This window comes from Triturus cristatus, chromosome 2_2 (genome assembly GCF_964204655.1).
Source record: "Triturus cristatus chromosome 2_2, aTriCri1.1, whole genome shotgun sequence".
Taxonomy (NCBI): Eukaryota; Metazoa; Chordata; class Amphibia; order Caudata; family Salamandridae; genus Triturus; species Triturus cristatus.
The window spans coordinates 353,177,545-353,203,973 of record NC_140582.1 but is presented as its reverse complement, the minus strand read 5'-3'; the positions used below and the strand labels follow the sequence as shown (position 1 = coordinate 353,203,973).

The window sequence follows — 26,429 nt, the reverse complement described above, 5'->3', positions numbered from 1 at the left end:
GATATAGCCTACCATATACTCTTAAAGTGCCTTATAATCTTAGACGGTTATGGTAACTATGGTTTGGCTTTATCGAAACATGTCGTGTAAGGTGTCTAACACTGTGGAATAATACCCCCATGCCATTTCTGGACATGAGGATATTATTCCCCCCTTCTAGAGGGAAAGACATGTTAAAATCATACTTCACTGTTAGCCTCTGACCAAAGCCTCAGCATCACAAAATGGATGCTGCTGCCACGACACAAGTCTGACCTCCTGCAGCTGGGAGTGATCCCAGCCAGGGAGGCCTGGACAATAGGTTTCCTGCTTGGGGAGGTGCTAGCACCTCCCCAGACAGCCTTTAGTGTATTGGGGCAGGGTGGGCTGAAAGGAATGAGACATGCCTGGGGCACACAAGGTGTTCCTTGCATAGTCCAGTTCAAACCGGCGCTGGGGCACTCCAGCCCCAGCTCTGGCGCGAAACTGGACAAAGGGAAGTGGGTGTAACCACCCCCTCCCAGGTCCCACCCATAAGGCGTGACCTAGCAGGTATCCCAGCCCCCCAGATTAGTATAAGAGTGGGAGTTGAGCCTCAAGACTTGAGATTATCCTGAACCTGCAAACTTGAACAGAAACTCTGGACCTTCGACATTCGACGAAAGAAGAAGACTGAAGAATCTCCCTTGTAGCCAAGGAGTGGCTACCCTGTGCAAACAGGCACCATCAAGAGACTACCCTTTGCTTTGCCCACGTTCTACGAGGAACCGACTGCAGAGCCCGACCAGAGCCTTGACTTCCAGACTTCTCCGACCCTGATCCACATCCACAGCAAAGCTGAGATCCGTGGAGGCGACGAGCGACGTGGGACCGGCTACCTGGGAAAAGTGGCTAGTAACTTAAAGCGCAGCTTCTGAGGCACCCTCGAAGTTGTGCACCGGGGATTGAGAAGCCCCAACCCCAAGCACCATCTGCACCGAAGATCAGCCCCCCACACTCCACGAGTCCTGCGTGGGGCCCTTCTGCATTTTCCTGCTTGCCGCGTCTGTCCGGTTGCTTGCCCGCTGGCTAGTGGCCTTTGTGACGACGCACCCTGAAATCTTCTGCGCTGGTTTGGCTCCTCCAGACTGGCTCCCGCTTCTCTGCAAAGAAGAAGCACCCCAGACCTCCCTGGTCTGCACCAGAAGCAAGTCCTCCGTTCTTCGTGGGTTCAGCTTGCCAAGGCTTGGTGAGTCCTAGTCCAACTTCGACGCCGCCGACAGCAAGAGCCTTCGTGGGACAGCTCGCCTCCTGGTCCTGGTCGTCCTCGACGCTTCCTGGTCCTCCTGGCTGCAGCGACAAGCTTCACCTTCACCTGCAATCTTCACGACGTCGCCTGGTTCCTTCCTGGTTCCACGTGGTCACTGGCTAGTGACCTTGACTCTGTCCCTTCTGCTTGCAGGTTTCTTCTCTTCTTGATCCAAGCCTTGGGATCCACCGGACACTCTTCACTGACTGCCTGTCAGCATCTTTCTTCAGGCATCCATAGGAGTCGACGACGAAAACCGACGCATCTTCACCCCTATGCACCCGCAGCCTGTGGGCTAGGTAACTTGGGTACTCCGGTGCTCATCAGGATAGTGACTATCCTAGTGTCTAGTTTTCAAGTCTCAACTTCCTAGCTACTCCGGAAGTGTCCTAAATCTACCGTTTTCTAAACTGTACTATTGCTATTGACTTTTACGCATTACGCGTGAGTGTTTCCACTCTGCACACGAATCCCGTGGGCCTCCCACTTCCTAACTAACGCTAGTGTAGTGTAGCCCCAGCGATTCCCTAGGCCTAGGCCTATTCTATTTCCGTGACAGTGGTCCTTATACCACTTACTTAGTATATGGTTTGCATGGCCCCTAGGGCCTAACTGTATTACTTACCTGTGTGACTTAATGTATGCTTAAATAAGACTGTGTTGTACTGACCTCTAATCTCATAAAGAGTGCTGAGGGTTTGACTAGAATAAATACACTTTATTTTATATATATATCTGTTGTGGTGTCCTTTCATTTGGTATTCAAGGGATTATATATGGTATCACAGCTGGCTTCACATGCCATTCAGAGTTTAGCCTAAGACTGCTCTTGTCCATGCTACCACTAGGATAGCTGGTCTATAAGGTTGACTTTACAACCAATCACCATAAGGGTATTTGGACTGATATAAGGTGTACACTAGAACTAGTGACATCATACATCAGGCCAACTTCTCACAGAGTAGCCACAGCAGCAGGGCACCGGAGCACCGGAATCCCATCCTCCAAAGGACCAAAGGAGGAATGAACCGCCCCCAGACGGAGCCACCCCTCAAGAACAAGGAAGGCACTGACAGGAGACACAGCCCCCCACCGGGAGGTGAGTACCCTAGACCAACCCAAGGGTCATAGCAGAATAGGGGAGGAAGGGCAGGCCGTGAAGAAATCTGCGGCTAGAATCGTCTCTACCAGATACATCGTTATCGAAGGTAAATAACTTGTACATCTGATAGATGCTACTAGCCGCAGTTTCCTTCACGTAGAATAGATACCCTAGCAATACCCCCTGGGAAGGAGGGTCTGCGAAAGGACCCGACCAGCCAATGCAGAACAGAGGGCCCCACCTGGGACCAGATCTGTGGACCAGGTAGAATCTCGCCCCTGCCAGGCCAAGGGAACCCCCACAAGCAGGATCCCACCGTCCCAAAGGGGATGTAGGAGGGAAAGAAGGCTGAAGAGGCTTGTACACCCATAGCAGAGGAACCAAGGGCAAGGACTGAGAGGCCGAAGCACCCCACTCCCCCACAAGGCAACATAGCTTCCGCCCAATGCCAAGACAGGAAAAGCGGAAGAAAAAGAAGAAGAAGCCTAGAGAGCCCAAGGAAACTACAAAAAGAAGGCAAACCTACTCCAGATGGAGAGCAGCCGGCCAGCCAGAACAGCGCCGGCAGTCAAAGCTAGAAGCAAGACGAACAGCCCAAGGCCCCAGGAAGGCCGAGTAGGCGACGCCCGGCAAGGGAGACACAGGATCATCCCAGACCTCAGGACAGGAGCAGGGAGAGGAGGAGATGCCAGGGCCACCACTACGAGTAGCCGCACACACGACCACAGGAAGCAAAAGCAACCTACCTAAACGCCATGGAGAACAGGCACCCGTAGGCAACCAGAACCCTCTAGCAGAGCGCAAGCCATATGCAGCTACTACCCCCCCACACAGGGTACGTTAAGTCCCAAGATAAGGGAACCCTCTTTGGAAGAACTTCAACAGCAGAGGAAACAAGCATTGGCATAGCCAATAGGTCTCGCTTTTGGGACCTTCTAAGTATTTAGTTATGCAGCACAATATTCTTGGTGCAACAACTGTTGCATGGCTGAACACTTAAAAGGTCCCAAAGGTGAGACCTATTGGCTATGCCAGTGCTTGTTGTACTAAGTCACTTGGGGTGTCAAACAGCGTCTCGCTGGAAAGCCGCCGATACCTGCTGGGTAGGGCCCATGCTTCAAATGGGCAGGTAGAAAGTACCGGCACGCCGGTATTTCCATTTAAAGCACCCGGTAGGTGAAAACCCGACAAGAGAAAGGAGGGCGCGAAAATGGAAGAGAGCCAGCTGGAATGGGAAAGGGTGACATTTTTCAGAGTCAGACAGGGAGAGGGAGGGCAGAGTGAGATCTGGGCACAGAACAGATGGCAGAAACGGGAGAGAGATTGAACAGAGAACATACAGTACGGGGGTGGCGGGGCACTGGTAGTAATTGAGAGAAAGAAAAGGGAGACGGGCTGAGGCCTGCGAGAGAGAGGGTGGAGGGAGGTTGGGGAGGTGAAGACAGTGGGGCTGAAAGTGAGCGCGAGAACTCTAGAAACAGAATGGAGAGGGAGAGGTATATTTGAAGAAGAAAAAAACATGGCGAAAATGAGAGAAGCAAGATCGAGAAGAGAGAAGAGGGGCGGGAGATCAGGGTTAAGGGGGAGAGGTCTTTTGAAAGAGTGGGGGTTACGGTGGTACAAGGGAAACGGAATCGGGCACCGAACATATGGCAGAAACGGGAGAGTGATTGAAGCAGAGAACATACTGTACGGGGTGGGGGGCACTGATAGTAATTGAGAGAAAGAAAAGGGAGACGGGCTGAGGCCTACGAGAGTGAGGGTGGAGGGAGGTTGGGGAGGGGAAGGCGGTGGGGCTGAAAGTGAGTGCGAGAACTCTAGGAACAGAATGGACAGGTATATATGAAGAAGAAAAAAACACGGCGAAAATGAGAGAAGCAAGATCAGGAAGAGAGAAGAGGGGCGGGAGATCAGGGTTAAGGGGGAGAGGTGTTTTGAAAGAGTGAGGGTTATGGCGTTACAAGGGAAACGGAATTGAAAAGAGAGAAGGAGGAACGGAAGAGGAGTGGAGTGGTGCGCACACACACGCGCGTGCGTGTGCCCGCCGCTGCATGCGAAGAGAGCAGTTTGCTCTTTTTCAAAGCACATACTCGTGCTTGTGGCGCGCCGCTGCGTGCTCCCGCAAGGTGTATGCCGTCACAAGCACGAGTATGTGCTTTGAAAAAGAGCTGAACGACGGCTAAAGGTCCTCCTAAGCAACGTATGTGCGCTGCGTAGGCGAGACCTAAAAAAGGAGGCTGAAGATAATGCACTGCAGATTGAACGAGGGAGTGGGGGTAAACTGAGGACATGGTGCAAGGAAAACAGACCCGGGACCATGCACTGGTGAAACAAATGGGTGAGAGAGGCAGAAAAGACAGGACATACACTGCTTGAAAGAGGGGAAACCGAGGCGAGGAGAGGAGATTGGACAGTACAATATTGCAGCGAGAGGGCACAGTGAAGATAGGATAATACTGTGCTGCAGAAAGAGGGGAGGCAGAAGACAGTGTTGCAACAAAAGGAGAAAGCGGAGGAAAAAGGGGACAATATGGTAATGCTGCAAGAGTGGAAGACATCAAAAGACAGTAAAGCAGCATGAGGATGTAACGAACAAGTTACTTTCCTTCGGTAACGATATATCTGTAAGAAACATTAGTTAGATTCCTCACCTTAGAATATCCCCAGGCATCAGGCTGGATCCGGAAAGATTTTTTGTCAGCAATACCCCTTGGCGTCGCTAGGCGTCGTCTGCGGCTCCGCGTCCGTCGTCTGCGTTGGAATGACGTCATCGGAGTACATAGACGCCGCCCTCGCGCGCTGACGTCCGTTCTTGTACATAGCTTTCCACACCAGGAACGCAGAGCCATGCAAGAGACCGACACTGGTGCCAAAAAATCTAGAGCCCTAGAAAGGATAGCCTTAACCCTAGATGTCGGTTCGCAGAACGGGGAGGATTAGTGGGTCGGTGAGGAATCTAACTAATGTTTCTTACAGATACATCGTTACCGAAGGTAAGTAACTTGTTCATCTGAAAGAAATACGTTAGTTAGATTCCTCAGTTAGTTACACAATAATTTTACTCCAACTGACCATACCGTGGTCATTAACATTACCTATAGATGGATTTAACAGATGAGCTGGGGAACTTATAACTTCACCACTAGGTGAGCAAGGAAGCAATTCCTTTTAATTTTAGTACCCTCACACACCCTAGTGGTGTCATGCTTCATCATCGGGTCACCCCGACGCCTAAAAGTCGGGGTGGGCTCAACCACAGTGTTGGGAGCGCTTTGAAGAAGTTGTAGACCAGGGAGGCTATAAGATAAAAAACCTCAGGCAGATCCCCGGTTTCCCTTTATTTTTGGGTCTGTCTGGGTTGATTAAAAATAATATGAGTAGGGGTATATATAGGAATATTATGGTCCTATGACCCTAGTGCCAACATGTTTCAGTCCACCGTGGCCATAAAGGTCCAGGACTTTCTTCAGGGCAAATGAGACCACCCTGGGATACAGAAGGGGGAATTCCCTATTCTGTTTTATTTATAGACAAGGGTAGAGTAGCTACTCCTTGTATGAAAGACGGATTTAGTAATCTGTCTTGCGTTGTGAATCCATCTGTAAGAAAAAACACAAGGAAACACATTTCCTCACCTTAGAATAGATACCCCAGCAATACCAACCCCCGTGGTGGGTCTGCGAACCAAGATCACACCAGAAAGTCCTGCAGAACAGAACGGACAAAGAAGCCATCTCTCCGGACTTGGCTGTCCAGGCAATAATGCTTGGCAAACGTGTGCAGCGAGGCCCACATTGCTGCCTGACAGATGTCCTGCAAAGGGACTCCCCGTCCCAGGGAAGTAGTAGCCGCTGTGGCCCGGGTGGAATGGGCTCTCAGCTCTACAAGAGGGTCCTTTTTAGCGAAGGAGTAACAAGCCTTTATACACATTACGACCCACCGTGAGATGGTCCGCTTGTGTACTGCCCTTCCCTTCTTAGCACCCACGTATCCAACAAAAAGCTGGTCGTCCACCCGGAACTGCTTGGTGCGGTCCAAATAAAAGGACAGCGCCTGTTTTGGGTCCAGACGGTGGAGCCTCTCTTCCTCTTTCGAAGGATGCGGAGGCGGAAAGAGGGTGAGCAAGGTGACAGAATGCCCGATGTGAAAGGGAGATACCACTTTTGGAAGAAAGAGTCTGGAGGACAACCTTGTCCGGATGAACAGAAAGAGAAGAAAGAGGAGAACTTCAGAAAGAGGGGCGGAAAGGGGATCCACAGCCTTTGCTGTGCACCATGCCACAAATTTGTTCCACCTGCAGGCGTATACCGTTTTAGTGGAGGGATGCCTGGCTGCCAGCATAACGTCACAGACTTCAGGAGGCAAGTTAAATGGCATCAACTGTCGCCGCTCAATCTCCACGTATGGAGGTGGAGACTGGACAGGTTCGGGTGGAGAACCGTCCCCTGCTGCTGCAACAGAAGGTCCTCCCGAAGAGGCAGGCGTGTCGGAGGATCGATTGACATACTGAGTAGCTCGGGATACCAGAACCTTCGTGCCCAATCCGGAGCCACTAAGATGACTTGGGCCCGGTCGCGCCTGATCTTCTTCAGCACTCTGGGCAGAAGTGGTATAGGCGGAAAGGCGTACAACAGACCGCAACTCCATTCGTGACGAAAGGCGTCCCCGAGCGAGTGCCGCCTTGGAAACTCCAACGCGCAGAACTGCGCTCATTGCGCGTTCTCTTCGGTGGCGAATAGATCTAACCAAGGCTCTCCCCACTGCCAAAAGAGGCCTTGCGCCACGTCCGAATTTAGACGCCATTCGTGATCCATCATGCACTGGTGGCTGAGTTCGTCTGCTCTGACGTTCAGAGAGCCCGCCAGATGTTGAACCACCAGGGTGATGCCCTGGTGTTCCAGCCATGTCCAGAGGCGTAGAGCCTCCTGACAAAGGGTCCACGACCCCACCCCGCCCCGTTTGTTGCAATACCACATGGCGGTGGTGTTGTCCGTGAACACCTGCACCACACTTCCCCGGACAACGGGAAGGAATGCCTTCAGTGCAAGTCGGATCGCTCTCAGCTCCAAAAGGTTGATATGGAGCAGAGTGTCCGCCGGAGACCAGAGTCCTCTGATCTCCGCCTCCCCCATGTGGCCCCCCCATCCCAGGAGGGACGCATCCGTCACTACTACGTGCTCCGGTTGGGGTAGGGAGAGGGATCTGCCGCTGACCCAATCGCGGTTCGTGAGCCACCACTGCAACTGCTTCGCAGTGCCCTCCGAGATCAAGACATGGTCGGACAGATTGCCACGATGCTGGGCCCACTGAAACTACAGGTCCCACTGCAGAGCCCGCATTTGCCACCTGGCATAATGCACCAACAGGATGCAGGAGGCCATCAGCCCCAGAAGCCGCAGCACCAACCTGATCGAAACCCAGAATAGAGGCCGAAAGATGGGAATCAGAGCCTGAATATCCCGGACCTGCTGCTCCGGAGGATAGGCCCGGAACTGCGCCGAATCTAGAACCGCTCCGATGAAGAGGAGCTTCTGGGAGGGTCTCAGGTGTGACTTCCGCACATTGATGGAGAACCCCAGCAAATGCAGGAGGTCGGCCGTAGTCTGGAGGTGGGAGACGACTGCCTGGGGCGAGCCCGCCTTCAACAGCCAGTCGTCGAGATAGGAGAAGACTGGAACCCCCGATCTGCGCAGATGAGCTGCGACCACCGCCATCACTTTCGTGAACACCCGAGGGGCACTGGTGAGGCCGAAGGGGAGCACGGTGAAGTGAAAATGCTCCTGACCCACCGTGAACCGCAGGTAACGCCGGTGGGCAGGCAGGACGGGGATGTGAAAATTAGCGTCCTGCAAGTCCAACGCTACCATCCAGTCTCCTGGGTCTAGGGCAGCCAGACCCTGAGCTAAAGTTAGCATCTTGAACCGTTCCTTCCGGAGGAAGGCGTTGACGCTCCTGAGGTCCAAGATAGGGCGTAGGCCCCCTTTGCCCTTCTTGGGAACCAGAAAGTAGTGGGAATAGCAACCACGACCTACTTCTGGACCAGGAACGCGCTCGACGGCCTCTTTGGCCAAGAGGGCCGTAACTTCCTCCCAGAGAAGATTCAAGTGATTCCCCGACATGCGTTGGTACTGTGGTGGCATGGCTGAAGGGGTCGTCTCGAAGGGGAGGGAGTAGCCCCTTCGGACGATTTGCAGCACCCACCTGTCCGACGTGGTGGAACGCCAATGGAGCAGGTGATGGCGAACTCTGCCGCCCACTGGCGTGGAATGGCCATGACAGCTCGGACTAGGAGGGCTTTGAGGCGATGCTGCCGGGGTGGATGTGGACTGACCGGCACGTTGTCCTTCAGTACCGCCTCGGCGGAATCCACGTCCGCAACCGCATGCAGGTTGGTTCTGCGGCCGGTGGCTAGGTGGACGTGAGGAGGCGCCCCTTCCTTGGCCACGGAAGGGACGAAAGGCGGTAGTTTGCGGCCACGGGGCCGAGAGACCCAAGGACTTGGCCGTAGCCCGGGAGTCCTTGAAACGAGCCAGCGCACTATCCACCTTCTCGCCAACAAGGCGAGTGCCATCAAAGGGCATATCCATGAGGGTACTCTGGACATCCCCAGAGAAAGACGTGGACCGTAGCCAGGCGTGACGACGAAGCGCCACCGTGGTCGAAATTGCCCGCCCCAGCGAGTCCGTGGTGTCTAGTCCACACCGTATGGCATGCCGTGCTGCATCTCGCCCATCAGCCAGCGCCTGGGTGAGCCGTGACCGGGCCTCCTCCGGACACAGGGGCAGCACGTCCTCCACCGCATCCCACAGAGAGAGGGAATAACGGTCCAAGAGGCAAGCGGTATTCAAGGACCGCAGACCCATACTCAGGGAAGAGAATAGCTTCTTTCCGAACTGTTCCAGCCTCTTGGATTCCCGATCCGGAGGAACGGACGGGAATGAGGATTGGTAAGTCGAGGCCTGGATAACCAGACACTCGGGAGTGGGGTGTTGGGACAGAAAACTGGGGTCGCCAGGAGCAGGGCAGTGGCGCCGGGCCACGTTCCGATCCACAGGAGGTACTGTGGAGGGCTTGGACCAGGTGCCCTGCAGAACGTCTACGAGTGCCTCATTGAACTGCAGCAGAGGCTCTGTGGAGCTTGCTGACGGTTGTAGCACTTCTGTGAGGACGTTAGTCCTCACGGCCACAGCAGGCAACTCCAGCCCAAGGGCATCAGCCGCCTTGCGCAGCACCACTGAAAAAGCTGCACCTTACTCAGAGGCCACAGTCGGAGAGATGAAACCAGCGTCCGGGGAGGTGTCCAGACCACTGGCATCCCCCAGTTCGTCTGCCCAGTCCTGTGAAAGGTCGGCCTGTCTGGCCATAGGGTCCTCATACCCCGCCCTGTCGCCCCCGTCATCCGATTCCTGATAAACAGGAGGAATAACCGGAGACGGGCGGTAGATGAAATGCTCATGCATCGGCATCGGATGCGGCATCGAGCGGCGCCGCACCGGCGCCGGACTGGGGCTAAACCGGGAAACGGCGTCGTCCGGGGATGGCACCGGGGGTGGAACCGGTGTTGGCGCCGGTGGAGGAGGCGTCGTGAGGTCGACCGGCGCCGGCAGATATCCAGGCCTGGATCCCTCGGGGACCTGTGGTGTCTGGACCTAAGTCGTCGACGGCGCCGGGGCCGGAGCCGCCGGCTCGCGAGGTCGCCCAGTCGAGCCCACGGGGCCCGAAGGCGCGCCGGCAGGCGTCGACGGCGGAGCCAGGCCGCTCATGGCCGAGAGGAAGGCGCTGATCTCCGCCGGAGTCGTGTCAGTCCCAGGGACCAGCGGGTATGGAGACGGATGCGGCTCCTGCGGCTCCGACGGAGCTGCGGGGGTGGGACCACCCTGACCCTCGACCGAGTTGCGCGACCGGCGAGGGGATTCCGAAGAGCGGTGTCGCCTTTTGGACTTCTTCGAGCGCTTCGACTTACCCGAAGACTTCGAGCCCGACGAGCGATGATGGTGACTGCGGCTCCGCGACCGGTCCTTGGACCTCCTCCTGGACCGGGAACGGCACGGAGCCGAGTGCCGAAGCTCGAGAAGCTCCCGCCTAGCCTTCGAGGTCAAGGCCTGACAGTCGAGGCAGGACTCCGCATCGTGGTCGGGCCCCAGGCAGTAAAGGCACCGGCGATGGTGGTCCGTCACCGACATCAGTCGATGACAGGAGTCACAGGCCTTAAAACCAGGCATCCTACCGGCACCAGAGTCAAGTCGACAGAAGACCAAAAAGAGTCAAAAAAGTTTAGTCAAAAAGTGACTAAGGGGTAAGCTCTTCCCGGATCGGCGCTGTCTGGCGCGGAAAAAAGAAGAACTGACGTCAGCGCGCGAGGGTGGCGTCTAAGTACTCCGACGACGTCATTCCGGCGCACGACGCCGACGACTGACGCGGAGCTGCAGACGACGCCTAGCGACGCGCAAGCGGTATTGCTGATGAAAAATCTTTCCGGATCCAGCCTGACGCCTGGGGATATTCTAAGGTGAGGAATCTAACTAACGTGTTTCATTCAGATAAAGGACAATAATACTGCAGGGAGAAATACCTTCACTGTGGGGTGACTCCCTGAGCCCCACCCTTTTAAGTTTGTACCCGCTTCCCCTTGCCCACAGTGTGCAATTGTTCGGGTGGTCATTGGTCTTGTAGGCTGATGACACCCACTTGATCATGTCACTCTCCCCTGAACGTATTTCCTGTCACTTATCACTGACCCTTTGCCTCCAGGAAGTAGCCAGCTGGATGGCTGGCTGTAAACTAGAAAACTGAACGAGGACAAAACCAAGTTATGCTGCTGGACAAAAACTTCCGTAGTAACGTCCAAAGTCCCTTACCAGTTGGTCTGAGCAAACTGCCGACCCCCGAAGGCTCGATAAAAAATCTGTAGATGTGGCTAGAACCTAATCTCACGAAGGACCAAAAAGCTAAAAAAAAATCTCTGCTAGTTGCTATGGCATTCTGAGACTTCCAAGGAAGGTTCTTATGCTCCTTCCTCTCACAGCCAGATAAGTAATTATACAGGCTTTAGTGCTGGCACACCTGGATTATGGGACCACCCTGTACCTGCACCAACCTTGGTGAAACCCTCGAAAATATCAGAGCGAGCTACAAGATACTGCATTTCTCAGAATGCCAGGGGCGAACCTTGTCTGAGAGGTCAGCGGTGTGCTCCCACATCCTGTTGTCCACCCTGTACCTTAGTTCACCATGTTAGGTGATCAAAAGGTTGCAAACGGAGCAGAATACAGCAGTTCGACTTCTTACAGATACACCCAAGCATCAGTCAGTCCCTAGGGCACTTGGAGACCTCCACTGGGTCCCAGTGGAACGTCGGATTCAGTTCAAATCTATCTGCATTATGCATAGGATGATCATTAGCGTTTCTTTATTCGCGTAGAACACCTCTTAGATCAGCCTCTGTTTACTTACTGAAGGTTGCAAACACAGTGATGGACGGAGTGCTGAAACTTTTCAGACACTCACCCGCAGTCACAGATCTGGGTTGAATCAATCATCATTCTTTAGCTCACTTTGCCTGGGAAGCACAGTGACTGGGGTCCTGATTAGCAGGATTCCACTCAGACTAGTCAAAGAAACATACTGACACCAGCTAAATGTGGGGGTAACCATGAACGCAAATCCTACTTTCCTACCGTATAGTATATACAGAGCCAGCTTCCTACACACCTCATGGAGAGCTGTCACAGACAGTTGCTTGTGACAGCCCCTACAAGGCTTAAACGTTGCAGTTTTAGGAGGAGACATGTTCCCTTGCACACCGATAAATACAATTTGGAAAGAGCTTGAAAACTAACCAGAAAAAAGTAGGACCTAGATCAGCCTACCAAAGCATAGAAAGAAAGGAACCAAAGTTAGCTTGCTTGGGTGGTACCTAGATGCTTTTCCAGCCGTCACTTCTGGGGCGAAGTAGAATCACACAATGCCACCTTAATGGTGCACAGGGGCTATGCTTAAAAATCTCCCTGAACCAGTCGGGTGTCTCAAGATATTCTGAAGGTGAAGATTCTGAGGTTAGAAGTACCCATCAGAACATGATATTGAAGTCCTCCTCTGATGTTGGCAAGTGCTGGCTTTGAAGAACAAGTTACCTACCTTCAGTAACGATATATCAATAAGAAACATTAGTTAGATTTCTCACCTTAGAATATCCCCAGGCATCAGGTTGGATACGGAAAGATTTTCGTCAGCAATACCCTTGCGCGTCGCTAGGCGTCGTCTGTGGCTCCGCGTCCGTCGTCGTGCGCCGGGATGACATCGAAGTACTTAGACGCTGCCCTCGCGCGCTGACATCAGTTCTTGTACATAGCTTTCCGCGCCAGGAACGCAGAGCCATGCAAGAGACCGACACTGGTGCCAAAAAATTCTAAGGCCCTGAAAGGGATAACCTCAACCCTAGATATTGGTTCGCAGAACGGGGAGGATGGGTGGGGAGGTGAGGAATCTAACTAACTAATGTTTCTTACAGATATATCGTTACCGAAGGTAAGTAACTTGTTCATCTGAAAGAAACACGTTAGTTAGATTCCTCACCTTAGAATAGATACCCCAGCAATATCAAACCCAGTGGTGGGTCTGCGAACCAAGATCACACCAGAAAGTCCTGGAGAACAGAATGGCCAAAGAAGCCGTCTCTCCGGACTTGGCTGTCCAGGCAATAATGTTTGGCAAACATGTGCAGCGAAGCCCACGTTGCTGCCTGACAAATGTCCTGCAAGGGGACTCCCCGGCCCAGGGCAGTTGTCGCCGCTGTGGCCCGAGTAGAATGGGCCCACAGCCCTACAGGAGGTTCCTTTTTAGCTAAGGAGTAACAGGCCTTGATACACAAAACGACCCACTGAGAGATGGTACGCTTGTACACCACCCGCCCCTTCTTAGCGCCCACGTAGCCAACAAAGAGGACAGCGCCCGTTTTGGGTCCAGACGGTGGAGCCTCTCTTCCTCTTTCGAGGGATGCGGAGGCGGAAAGAAGGTGGGCAACGTAACAGACTGCCCGATGTGAAAGGCAGTTACCACCTTAGGGAGAAAGGAAGGACGAGTCCTGAGAACAACTTTGTCCAGATGGACAGAAAGAAAAGGAGGTTTAGAAGAGAGAGCCTGGAGCTCACTCACCCGTCTAGCAGAGGTGATGGCAACCAGGAAAGCAGTCTTAAGAGTGAGACGACGAAGGGGACAATTATGAAGTGGCTCAAAGGGAGGGCACATCAGAAAGATCAAGACAAGGTTCAAATCCCACTGAGGCATTACGAAAGGGACAGGAGAAAACATGTGAGTAATGCCCTTAAAGAATCGGGAAACAACAGGGGATTTGAAAAGAGAAGGCTGATCAGGAAGCCGTAAGAAAGCAGAAATAGCTGAAAGATATCCCTTGAGGGAGCCCAGAGCAGAGCCCTGCTGGGCCAGGGAAAGGAGAAAGAGGAGAACCTCAGAAAGAGGGGCGGAAAGTGGATCCACAGCCTTTGCTGTGCACCATGCCACAAATTTGTTCCACCTGCAGGCGTATAACGATTTTGTGGAGGGACGCCTGGCTGTCAGAATAACATCACAGACTTCAGGAGGCGAGGCAAGTCAAATGGCATCAACTGCTGCCGCTCAATCTCCACGCATGGAGGTGGAGACTGGACAGGTTCGGGTGGAGGACCGTCCCCTGCTGCTGCGACAGAAGGTCCTCCTGAAGAGGCAGTCGTATCTGTGGGGGGGGGGGGGGGGGGGGGGGGGGGGGGCGATCGTCAGACTGAGTAGCTCGGGATACCAGTATCTTCGTGCCCAATCCGGAGCGACCAGGTTGACTCGGGCCTGGTCGCGCCTGATCTTCTTCAGCACTCTGGGCAGAAGTGGTATAGGCGGAAAGGCGTACAACAGACCGCAACTCCACTCGTGACGAAAGGCGCCCCCGAGCGAGTGCCGCCTTGGAAACTCCAACGCGCAGAACTGCTGACATTGCGCGTTCTCTTCGGTGGCGAATAGATCTAACCAAGGCTCACCCCACTGCCGAAAGAGGCCTTGCGCCACGTCAGAGTTTAGACGCCATTCGTGATCCATCATGCACCGGCGGCTGAGTTCGTCTGCTCTGGCGTTCAGAGAGCCCGCCAGATGTTGAACCACCAGGGTGATGCCCTGATGTTCCAGCCATGTCTAGAGGCGCAGAGCCTCCTGACAAAGGGTCCACGACCCCACCCCGCCCTGTTTGTTGCAATACCACATGGCGGTGGTGTTGTCCATGAACACCTGCACTACACTTGCCCGGACAGTGGGAAGGAATGCCTTCAGTGCAAGTCGGATCGCCCTCAGCTCCAGAAGGTTGATATGGAGCCGGGACTCCGCCGGAGACCAGAGGCCTCCGATCTGTGCCTCTCCCATGTGGCTCCCCCATCCCAGGAGGGACGCATCCGTCACTACCACGTACTCCGGTTGGGGTAGGGATCTGCCACTGACCCAATCGCGGTCCGTGAGCCATCACTGCAACTGTCGTGCAGTGCCCTCCGAGATCAAGACATGGTCTGACAGGTTGCCCCGATGCTGGGCCCACTGAAACTTCAGGTCCCACTGCAGAGCCCGCCTTCGCCATCTGGCGTGATGCGGGAGGCCATCAGACCCAGAAGCCGCAGCACCAACCTGACCGAAACCCGGGATAGAGGCCGAAAGATGGGAATCAGAGCCTGAATATCCCGGACCTGCTGTTGCGGAGGATAGGCCCGGAACTGCGCAGAGTCCAGAACAGCTCCGATGAAGAGGAGCTTCTGGGAGGGACTCAGATGAGACTTCGGCACATTGATGGAGAACCCCAGCAAATGCAAGAGGTCGGCCATAGTCTGGAGGTGGGAGACGACTGCCTGGGGCGAGCCCGCCTTCAGCAACCAGTCGTTGAGATAGGGGAAGACTGGAACCCCCAATCTGCGCAGATGAGCTGCGACCACCGCCATCACTTTCATGAACACCGAGGGGCACTGGTGAAGCCGAAGGGGAGCATGGTAAACTGAAAATGCTCTTGGCCCACCGTGAACCGCAGGTAATGCCGGTGGGCCGGCAGGACGGGGATGTGGAAATAAGCATCCTGCAAGTCCAACGCTACCATCCAGTCTCCAGGGTCTAGGGCAGCCAGAACCTGAGCTAAGGTGAGCATCTTGAACTTCTCCTTCCGGAGGAAGGCGTTGACGCTCCTGATGTCCTAGATAGGGCGTAGGCCCCCTTTGCCCTTCTTGGGAACCAGAAAGTAGTGGGAATAACAACCACGACCTACTTCTGGACCAGGAACGCGCTCGATGGCACCCTTGGCCAAGAGGGCCGTAACTTCCTCCAGTAGAAGATTCAAGTGATCTCCCGACATGCGGTGGTACTGCGGTGGCATGGCTTGAGGGGTCGCCTCGAAGGGGACGGAGTAGCCCCTTCGGACGATTTGCAGCACCCACCTGTCCGACATGATGGAACGCCAGTGGAGCAGGTGATGGCGAACTCTGCCTCCCACTGGCGTGGAATGGGCCTGAAAGCACGGACTAGGAGGGCTTTGAGGCGGATGCTGCTGGGGTAGATGTGGACGGACCGGCACATTGTCCCAATGTATCGCCTCGGTGGAATCCACGTCGACGACCGCGTGGAGGTTGGTTCTGCGGCCTGTGGCTAGGCGGACGTGAGTGGGCGCCCCTTCCTTGGCCACGAAAGGGGCGAATAGCGGAAGTTTGCGGGCACGGGGCCGAGAGGCCCAAGGACTTGGCCATAGCCCTGGATCCCTTAATGCGCTCTAGTGCACTGTCCGCTTTGTCGCCAAAAAGGCGACTGCCATCGAAGGGCATGTCTATGAGGGTGCTCTGGACATCCCCAGAAAAACTCGTGGACCGCAGCCAGGCGTGGCGACGAAGCGCCACCGTGGTCGACATTGCCCTACCCAGTGAGTCCGTAGTGTCCAGTCAACATCGGATTGCATGCCGCACTGCATCCGGCCCCTCGGCAAGAGCCTGGGCGAGCAGAGTCCGGGCCTCCTCCGGACACTGGGGCAGCACGTCCTCCACCGTATCCCACAGGGAGTGGGAGTAACGGTCCAAAAGACAAGCGGTGTTAATAGCCCGCAATCCCAAACTAAGGGAGGAGAACAGCTTCTTACTAAACTGTTCTAGTCTCTTGGATTCCCATTCCAGGGGAGCGGACGGGAAGGAGGTCTGGGAAGTAGAGGCCTGGATAACCAGGCTCTCGGGCATGGGGTGCATGGACAGAAAACTGGGGTTGCCCGGTGCAGGGCGGTGGCGCCGGGCCACGTCCGGTCCACAGGAGGTACTGTGGAGGGCTTGGACCAGGTGCCCTTCAGAACGTTAACCAGTGCTTCATTAAACTGCAGCAGAAGAGCTTGCTGATGGTTGGAGCACTTCAGTGAGGAGGTTAGTCCTCACGGCCACAGCAGGTAGCTCCAGCCCAAGGGCTTTGGCCGCCTTGCGCAGCACCACAGAAAATGCAGCAGCTTCCTTCGAAGCCACGGTCGGAGGAGAGATGAAGCCAGTGTCAGGGGAGGTATCAAGACCACTGGCATCCCCCAGCTCGTCTGCCCAGTCCTGAGACATCTGGCCCTGGAGTTCAAAAAAGTTTAGTCAAAAAGTTACTAAAAGGGTATGCTCTTCCCTGATCAGCGCTGTCTGGCGCGGAAAAAAGAAGAACTGACGTCAGCGCTCAAGGGCGACGTCTAAGTACTCCGACGACGTCATCCGGGAGCATGACGCCGATGACGGATGCGGCGCCGCTAACGACGCCTAGCGACGCGCAAGGGTATTGCTGACGAAAATCTTTCCGGATCCAGCCGGACGCCTGGGGATATTCTAAGGTGAGGAATCTAATGAACGTGTTCCTTTCAGATTGACAGGAACCAGACGGAACGTGGTGTCAGGCATGGAGTCTGAACCTGGAGTCATACCTAAAACCGAAGTGGTTTCCGGAGGCGCAGACAGCGCAGAGGGTGGAGTCACTGGCAGTAAGTTGAATGGAGGCCTCCACAGATCCATGGGGTCTGAAAGGGCACCAGAGAGAGCAGGTAAAGTGCTGAAGATGTGGAGCATAGCCTCCTTTAATGCCTCAATCTGGAGTAGCATCGCCAAAGGACCTAGACATTTGGGGTGCATCGGGACCAACTGTAGAATAGGCTCCTCAATAGTGGACCGAATGGAGGCGGAGAGGCACATTGGCGTCTGATACAGAGTGTGACGGGGCTGGGTCGTGGTTTGCTTGGATCGCTTTTACTTCTTTTTACATTTGGACTTACCCGAAGACTCGGATTCAGACAACAACCTGTCGAGGTATTGGCTCTGAGAGTGGGAATGGGCCCTTGTTCTCTAATATGAGCGAGCTTTACGCAACTTCCTGCTGCGCTCAGTGCTGTACAGCTTGGCTTTGTGATTCCCGATTACCTTTGAGTGCATCAGGACATACCCCTCACACAACTTCCAGTCATGGTTTAAACACACAAAACACACTTCTTGGGGATCTGTCACAGATATTTGCTTGCCACTGTCCCCACAATGCTAAAAACCATGTAGTTTTAGGAAGGGATATGTTTCTTTGCACACTGGCAAAGAATGTTTTGAGGAGGAAAAACTCTTCAACTGATAATGAAAAGTTAGGCGCTTCGGATCCAGGCACAATGGTATGGAAGGAAAGGAACGGATGTCAGCATGCTCGAGTGGCACTTATATGTGGCGCCATCCGTCACTTTCGGGGAGGAGCGGGGTTGACACAGAGATGCTCAACGCCACCTATCGGCACACATAGTCTATGCTTAAAAATCTTCCCGATCCAGTCTAGAGCCTGTGGCTATACTAAATTTGAGGATTCTGTGTTAGAAGCATCCATCAGACTTTTGTGGAGTTAAAAAAGAACATCCTAGAAAAGGACCGGTTGACATTGGGACAGTATGTTAAATCCCCGACTGTGCTATTGGGTAGTCTCCAGACGTCCACTAGATATAAATCCTCTCGTCTGGATTACGCGAATAGCCTGTATTTAGGCCTCCCAGCACACCAGATCAAGAAATTACAGGTGGTCCAGAATGCGGCTGTAAGACTGATTAAACGTGTCCCATTTAAGCAGCATATCTCTCCGCATCTCAGGGAACTGCATTGGCTGCCAGTAACCAACAGAATAAAATTTAAGGCCCTAACCCTAGACTTTCAGGCATTCCACAGACCCTGCCCCTGCTATCTGAAGAAGAGGCGTGGCGCATATAAGCAGACTTGTTCTCTCCGATCAGGTTCCTTGAACCTGTTGTGCACCCCACAAGTTAGGAAAGCCCTGTTAGTGGGGCAGATCCTTTTCACTCAGGGCTGCCATGCTTTGGAACGCCTTGCCAAACGCTTTGCGACAAATCACCTCTGAAACCATTTTTAGGAAAGCAGCCAAAACTTGGCTGTTCAATCAGGACTAATTCCTTGGACTCTCTGTTTAACGCAGGCTGCCCTGTACACCACTAGTTGCTACAGCGCCGGGACACCTCTTAGGAGGTAGTTGTTCGCGCTCTACAAATGACAGTATTATTATTATTATTATTACATACCTCACATTAACAAGGGCATGAGAAAAGAGACATTAACATTGGAGCTGGCATCAGGACAACATTTATGTCACTTCTCATCAACAGATGTTCTTTTATAAAATATGCTAGGAACTACAAAAAGTAAAGTTCCCCTATCACCATTGGGAACATAAATGAGGAAAAAAGAATCAACAGGCAGGCATATCAGACCCAGAATGCTCCCACATGTGTATTAATAGGGTTGGGTCTTGGGTAAATTGAACACTTTTCTAAAACAGAAAGGCAAAAAACTGGAGTGAGTGAAGAGATGTATATAGCACGGGTCTAACAAAATGCAACAAATGACTTTAACACTAACTGCAATATCTTTGGTGCTTAGCCACCTCAAAAACACCAAGCTATTTTTAAGGGAAGTTTACACCAAACAAGTTATGTGTGATAATGTTGATGCATTTGGGTAAGGATTATTTTGAAGTGGTCAAGTACATTTACAATTTTGTCAAACAATCTGCAAACATGTTTAAGTGGCCGGTTAGATATTTCAGCAATGATGTCCCTGATGCACAAATCATTCTGATGAATGCCATATGATCAATGTGCATGTTTATTTGGAAAAATGTCTTCTAAATTCTTAAGAGTAATTACCCACAAACACTAAGCACACTACTTCAATAAACCCAAACAGGATCTCGCTTTACTTATGTCGTGTAAGGTGTCTAACACTTTGGAATAATACCCCCATCCCATTTCTGGGGAGGAGGATATTATCCCTCCCTTCTAGAGGGAGAAGACATGTTGTAACCTACTTACCCGGTTAAAGTTAACCAGAGCCCCAGCATCACAAAATGGATGCTGCTGCCACGACACAAGTCTGACCTCCTGCTGCTGGGAGTGATCCTGGCAAGGGAGGCTTGGACAATAGGCTTCCTGCCTTGGGAGGTGCGAGCACCACCCCAGACAGTCCTTAGTGTATTGGGGCAGGGAGGGATGAATGAAACGAGACACTGCCTGGGGCACACAAGGTGCTCCATGCATAGTCCAGTTCAAACCGGTGCTGGGGCACTCCAGCCCCAGTCCTGGCGCAAAACTGGACAAAGGGAAGGGGGTGTAACCACCCCCCTCCCAGGTCCCACCCATAAGGCGTGACCTAGCAGGCAACCCAGCCCCCCAGATTACTATAAGAGTGGTAGCTGGGCCCCAGGAGATTAGACTATCCTGAACCTGCAACTTGAACAGAAACTCTGGACCTTCGACATTCGACGAAAGAAGAAGACTGAAGAATCTCCCTTGTGGCCAAGGAGTGGCTACCCTGTGCAAACAGGCACCATCAAGAGACTACCCTTTGCTTTGCTGAAGTTCTACGAGGGACCGACTGCAGAGCCCGACCAGAGCCTTGACTTCCAGACTTCTCCGACCCTGATCCACATCCACAGCCGAGCTGAGATCCGTGGAGGCGACGAGAGACGTGGGACCGGCTATCTGGGAAAAGTGGCGAGTATCTTCCAGCGCAGCTTCTGAGGCACCCTCGAAGTTGTGCACCGGGGATTGAGAAGCCCCAACCCCAAGCACCATCTGCACCGAAGATCAGCCCCCCACACTCCACGAGTCCTGCGTGGGGCCCTTCTGCATTTTCCTGCTTGCCGTGTCGGTCCGGTTGCTTGCCCGTTGGCTAGCGGCCTTTGTGACGACACACCTTGAAATCTTCACTGCTGGTTTGGCTCCTCCAGACTGGCTCCCGCTTCTTTGCAAAAGAGAAGCATCCCAGACCTTCCTGGTCTGCACCAGAAGCAAGTCCTCCGTTCTTCGTGGGTTCCGCTTGCCAAGGCTTGGTGAGTCCTAGTTCGACTTCGACGCCGCCGACAGCAAGAGCCTTCGTGGGACAGCTCGCCTCCTGGTCCTGGTCGTCCTCGACGCCTCCTGGTACCCGTGGCTGCAGCGACAAGCTTCACCCTTCACCTGCAATCTTCACGACATCGCCTGGTTCCTTCCTGGTTCCACGTGGTCACTGGCTAGTGACCTTGACTCTGTCCCTTCTGCTTGCAGGTATCCTGTCTACTTGATCCCAGCCTTGGGATCCACCGGACACTCTTCACTGACTGCCTGTCAGCAACTTTCCTTCAGGCATCCATAGAAGTCCACGACGAAACCCGACGCAAGTTCACCCCTATGCACCCGCAGCCTGTGGGCTAGGTAACTTGGGTACTTCGGTGCTCACAAGGGTAGTGACCATCCTAAGGTCTAGTTTCCGAGTCTCGACTCTCTAGCTGCTTCAGAAGTGTCCTTAAACTGTTAATTTCTAACTGCTAGTAATTCTATCGACTTTTACGCATTACGCGTGAGGGTTTCCACTCTGCACCTGAATCCCGTGGGCCTCCCACTTCCTAACTGTTGCTAGTGTAGTGTAGCCCCAGCGATTCCCTAGGCCTAGGCCTATCCTATTTCCGTGACAGTGGTCCTTATACCACTTCTTTAGTATATGGTTTGCGTGGCCCCTAGGGCCTAACTGTATTACTTACCTGTGTGACTTAATGTATGCTTGAATAAGACTGTGTTGTACTTACCTCTAGTCTCATAAAGTTTGACTAGAATAAATACACTTTATTTTATATATATATCTGTTGTGGTGTCCTTTCATTTGGTATTCAAGGGGTTACAAATGGTATAACAGCTGGCTTCACATGCCATACAGAGTTTAGCCTAAGACTGCTCTTGTCCATGCTACCACTAGGATAGCTGGTCTATAAGGTTGACTTTACAACCAATCACCATAAGGGTTGTGTGGACTGATATAAGGTGTACACTAGAACTATTGACATCATACATCAGGCCAACTTCTCACAAGGTCAATATTTCATTTTTAGAAAAAAGGCCAGCCAAGTATACATGGAACATATTTTAAATGCAAGTAATTGCTCAAGTGTACAAATGAGTTTAGTATACCTTTAGTTTTTCATTTTGAAGTAGAATAAACTGCACAAGCCGCTTATTTTCCTCTTGTAGTCCTGTATTAAGCTTAGTAGCATCATAGGTAGTTTCACTGCATGAATGAAGCCATTCCATGAATTCATTTCTAGACTTCACTTCCTGTTGTAGATCAGGCAAGACACTTTCGATACCTTTTTCAATTTCGGACAAATCCATTTCAAGTTGCTATTTTTTAAGGATAAAGCAATTATAACAGTCATCAATAAAATCAAGGAAACCATGAACATATTTTTATCACAAGAAATGAAAAGCAAACTTTAAAACCATTTTAAAGTGATAGTTATAACTCATTTACAGTTTGTCCACCAACTTAAAATCATTGTAAGTAGCGAACCTCGTTACACTCTATTTTCAGCTTGAGAACCAGACTACACTAATTATAACTCACCACTCTACCATGCACTGTGTTCTCACAAATATTGATACGCCACTGTACAGCACTACACTATATGAGACTCTGCCACTCTACTACACTACACTCAACAACACTAAACTATAGCCACTCTACTCTGCTCTCGGCCACCAAACTCTAAAACACTCTGCTACACTCTACTCGATGACACCACTCCACCACACTCCAGTCGAAGACACACAACTCTGTTTGATACACCACTGCACTGTATAACATGCCGCTCCACTCTGATACGCCACGATACGACATGCCACTTCACTGTATAACACTTTATTCCACTGTACGCTACATCACTCCACTCTACGAAACTAGACTTTAAGTCACTCTCCTTCACTGCACTGAACTACACTCTATTTTATGACACTCCACACAATGACAATCCACACTCCAATTTGAAACATTTTTATTAATAAAATAAAAATCATTAACATACAATGAAAAAAACCAAAAAGTTAACGATAATTTATAGTTAGAAATAGCTTATGTATTTTTTCTATACAAAACCATCTTAAAATACAAACATTAAAAATTGCAAAGTTATAGTTATAACTTCAATTTATACAAATATTAATTATGCATCACCTTCAAATTACTAGAAGTCACGAACGTCCGAACACAGTCTTATATGTACGTATGTGAGTGTGTGTATATATACACACACACACACACATATATATATATATATATATATATATATACACATATATATATATACACACATATATATATATATTATCTACTGGCAGTCGCCAGTAGATAGTTATAGTTAGGATCGTGTTTCCATAGGAAATCCGCAACATTCTATTTGGAATAACTTTGGCGCCGATTGACGAATCCTCGCGAAATTTTCAAAATAGGTGGGGCGCTCCGCTCCTTCCCTGAAAGTCTCGGGGGGATTCGTCAAGCGGGGGCTGAGAAAAAGGGGGGGGGTCCCAAAACGGGTTTTCCCCATGCATTTTTCCATAGGACCTTTAGTCCAAGCTACAGCCCGAACGGCTGAACAGAATTACTTGAAATTTGGCAGAGAGGTAGTCCTCAGGTCAGGGATGTGCCTTTTGCAGGTCTGGTGTAAATCTGTTCAGTATTTCCTGAGAAAATAGCATTTAAAAGCATATATATATATCTATAAGCGCGCTCCGTGCGCGTACGGTAAAACTTACCGTACACGCACGCTGCCGTGCGCGATTCTGATTGGTTGTTAGATCTTAGTAAACATTCGAATCGGTCGAAACCAGGAAGTGTCGGACGCCATTTTGTCTCTCGCAGTCTGAGGGGGTGAAAAACAAAGGTGGAGAACGTGAAAAGGGGGCAGGGTGGACAGTTCCTGACCCCCTAGCCTTTGTCAGGGGGTCCCAGAAGGACCCCCAAGGGCCAAAATTTCCTTTAATTTTTTTGCGAAAAATCGCGGAGTACGCGTAGCGTGCGCGTACGGTAGAAACGGAAAAATTCCGCCAACTGCGTAACGTGGGCACGCAGTGCGCGATGCGTACCGTGCGCGAATGGTACGCGCACGATGAAAAACCTTAAAAAAATAAATAAATAACTTAGCATTTAAAAAACCGTACAAATTCACTGAAAAAACCATAGGTTTCACACACGTTATAGTTAGGAATTAGCATTTAAAAAACCTTGCAAATTCACTTAAAAAACCATAGGTTTCACAAATGTTATAGTTAGCTGGACATTTCACTCGTGAAAAACCATTGAAATTCCCCTGTTATAGTTAGTTCAGCTAACTATAACTCGTGCCCCCGCAATGCACTGCTGATGACGTCACATATTACATCACTCATGACATGGTCAGTGACATCACTGATGACATCTCAAATTACATCACTGATGACATCACTGATGTCGTCATCCATGTGATAAATTACTGCATCTTCTCACACCCTAATTTAACCGTTGATACACCGACTCAAAATTTCAGACGCCCATTCTCAAAACCATAGATACTCCAATACCAATAACTACATACCCACTTATTAACTCTTAGGTCTACATACACCTCCACTCATTCACCTGTACAGTCACTCATACTTAGTCACTCCGTACAAGACTATCATATGCATTTATACACCTACATAGACACTCACACACCACCAATCATCCATAGAGGTACTCTCACACCTAGTCAGTCATGCAAATAATTAATTACACTCCCAGTTACTCACCTATGCAGTTATACACACTCAAGTTCACTTACTCATAAAAATAGTACCACATTCTTACGCTCTTATACAATCATTGATACAAGCACACACTCATCCATACAGCCACTCTCACAATCACACACTCTCACATATACCCACTTATATACTCATACACACATATATACTGCCTTTCACATATGTAGTTACTGACACATGTACAACTGAGATATACATTCAATCACTAACACACTCATACATACACTCACCCAACCATACAGCCCATCACAGTTGCACTCTTAAAACCATGCACCATAGAATCAACCACTCACACATCTATGCACATAGTGACACACAGCCTACGCACACAAACACTCAGGCACCCATACAGATACTCAGACAACCAATCAATAACCCATATAGACACTCATATAGCTATTTACAAAACCATGCAGCCACTTATACAGCAACACACAGACACAAACAGACATTCACACAGTTTAGTCACTAGTCTGCAGTAATATACATTTAATGACTCACTTATAGTCAGTTACGCACCTAGAAAATCATCCATTCACTCACTTGTACACCCACTCCTTCTTCCACAGGCCTTTCACTATAAATATATAAAACATATTTAAACTTTACAGAAACACACAGTCACTGGATGACGTCATCAGTGATGTCATTTGAGATGTCATCAGTGATGTCATCAGTGATGTCACTGACCATGTCATGAGTGAGGTAATATGTGACGTCATCAGCTGTGCATTGCGGGGGCGCGAGTTATAGTTAGCTGAACTAACTATAACAGGGGAATTTATAGGGTTTTGTACGAGGGAAATGTCCATCTAACTAGAACACCCCTGAAACCTACGTTTTTTTTCAGTGAATTTATAAATATATACACACACACACATATTACCTACTGGCGGTCGCCAGTAGGTAGTTATAGTTATGACCCCTTTTCCATAGGAAATCCGCAACATTCTATTTTGAATAACTTTGGCGCCGGTCGACGAATCCTCGCAAATTTCTCAAAATAGGTGGGGCGCTACGCTCCGCTCCTACCCTGAAAGTCTCGGGGGGATTCGTCAAGCGGGGGCTGAGATAAAAGGGGGGTCCCAAAACGCGTTTTTCCCATGCATTTTTCCATAGGACCTTTAGACAGGGCTACAGCCCGAACGGCTGAACAGAATTACTAGAAATTTGGCAGAGAGGTAGTCCTCAGGTCAAGGAAGTGCCTTTTGTAGGTCTGGTGTAAATCTGTTCAGTAGATTCTGAGAAAATAGCCTTTAAATCAATATATATATCTGAGCCAGCTTACGGTACGCTTACCGTAAGCTTACCGTACGCGTACGGTGGCGTGCGCGAGCGCGATTCTGATTGGCTGTTACATCTAAGTAAACATTCGAATCGGTCGAAACCAGGAAGCGGCGGCCGCCATTTTCTCTCTCGCACTCTGAGGGGGGGGCTGTAAATAAAGGCAAAAAACATATAAAGGGGCTGTTTAGACAGCGCCCTGCACATAGCCATGTTAGTTGAGTCCTCAAAGGCCAAAAACGGTAAATTTTTATTTTTTGAAAATTTCGCCGATTACGCTTACCGTACGCGTACGGTGCGCTTACGCTAAAAATTTTAAGAAAAAAAAAAACACTCTGTGCATGGCATATTATTGTCATCACTTACAAATTAAATTTAACAGATTACCTATCACAAGGAAGCGCATAATATGTCCTCCATGTGCGCACGGTGTGCGCGCACGGAACGAACTGCGTTAAGTGGGCGTGCACGCCACGAATGGCGTAAAGTAACTTAGCATTTAAAAAAACGTACAAATTCACTGAAAAAACCATAGGTTTCACACACGTTATAGTTAGGAATTAGCATTTAAAAAACCTTGCAAATTCACTGAAAAAACCATAGGTTTCAGACATGTTATAGTTAGCGGAAATTTTACTGAT

General features: G+C 51.0%; 1 protein-coding gene across 2 annotated transcripts in view; it reads right to left on the bottom strand.

Annotated features, from left to right (window-relative positions):
- CENPE (centromere protein E) overlaps window positions 1-26,429 on the bottom strand; it is a 1,911,253-nt gene that overhangs the window by 386,675 nt on the left and 1,498,149 nt on the right. For both annotated transcript variants that reach the window (XM_085641421.1, XM_085641422.1), the window contains one exon: window positions 21,859-22,068. In XM_085641421.1, coding sequence (XP_085497547.1) covers window positions 21,859-22,068 — 210 coding nt within the window. The remainder of the gene's footprint in view (window positions 1-21,858; window positions 22,069-26,429) is intronic.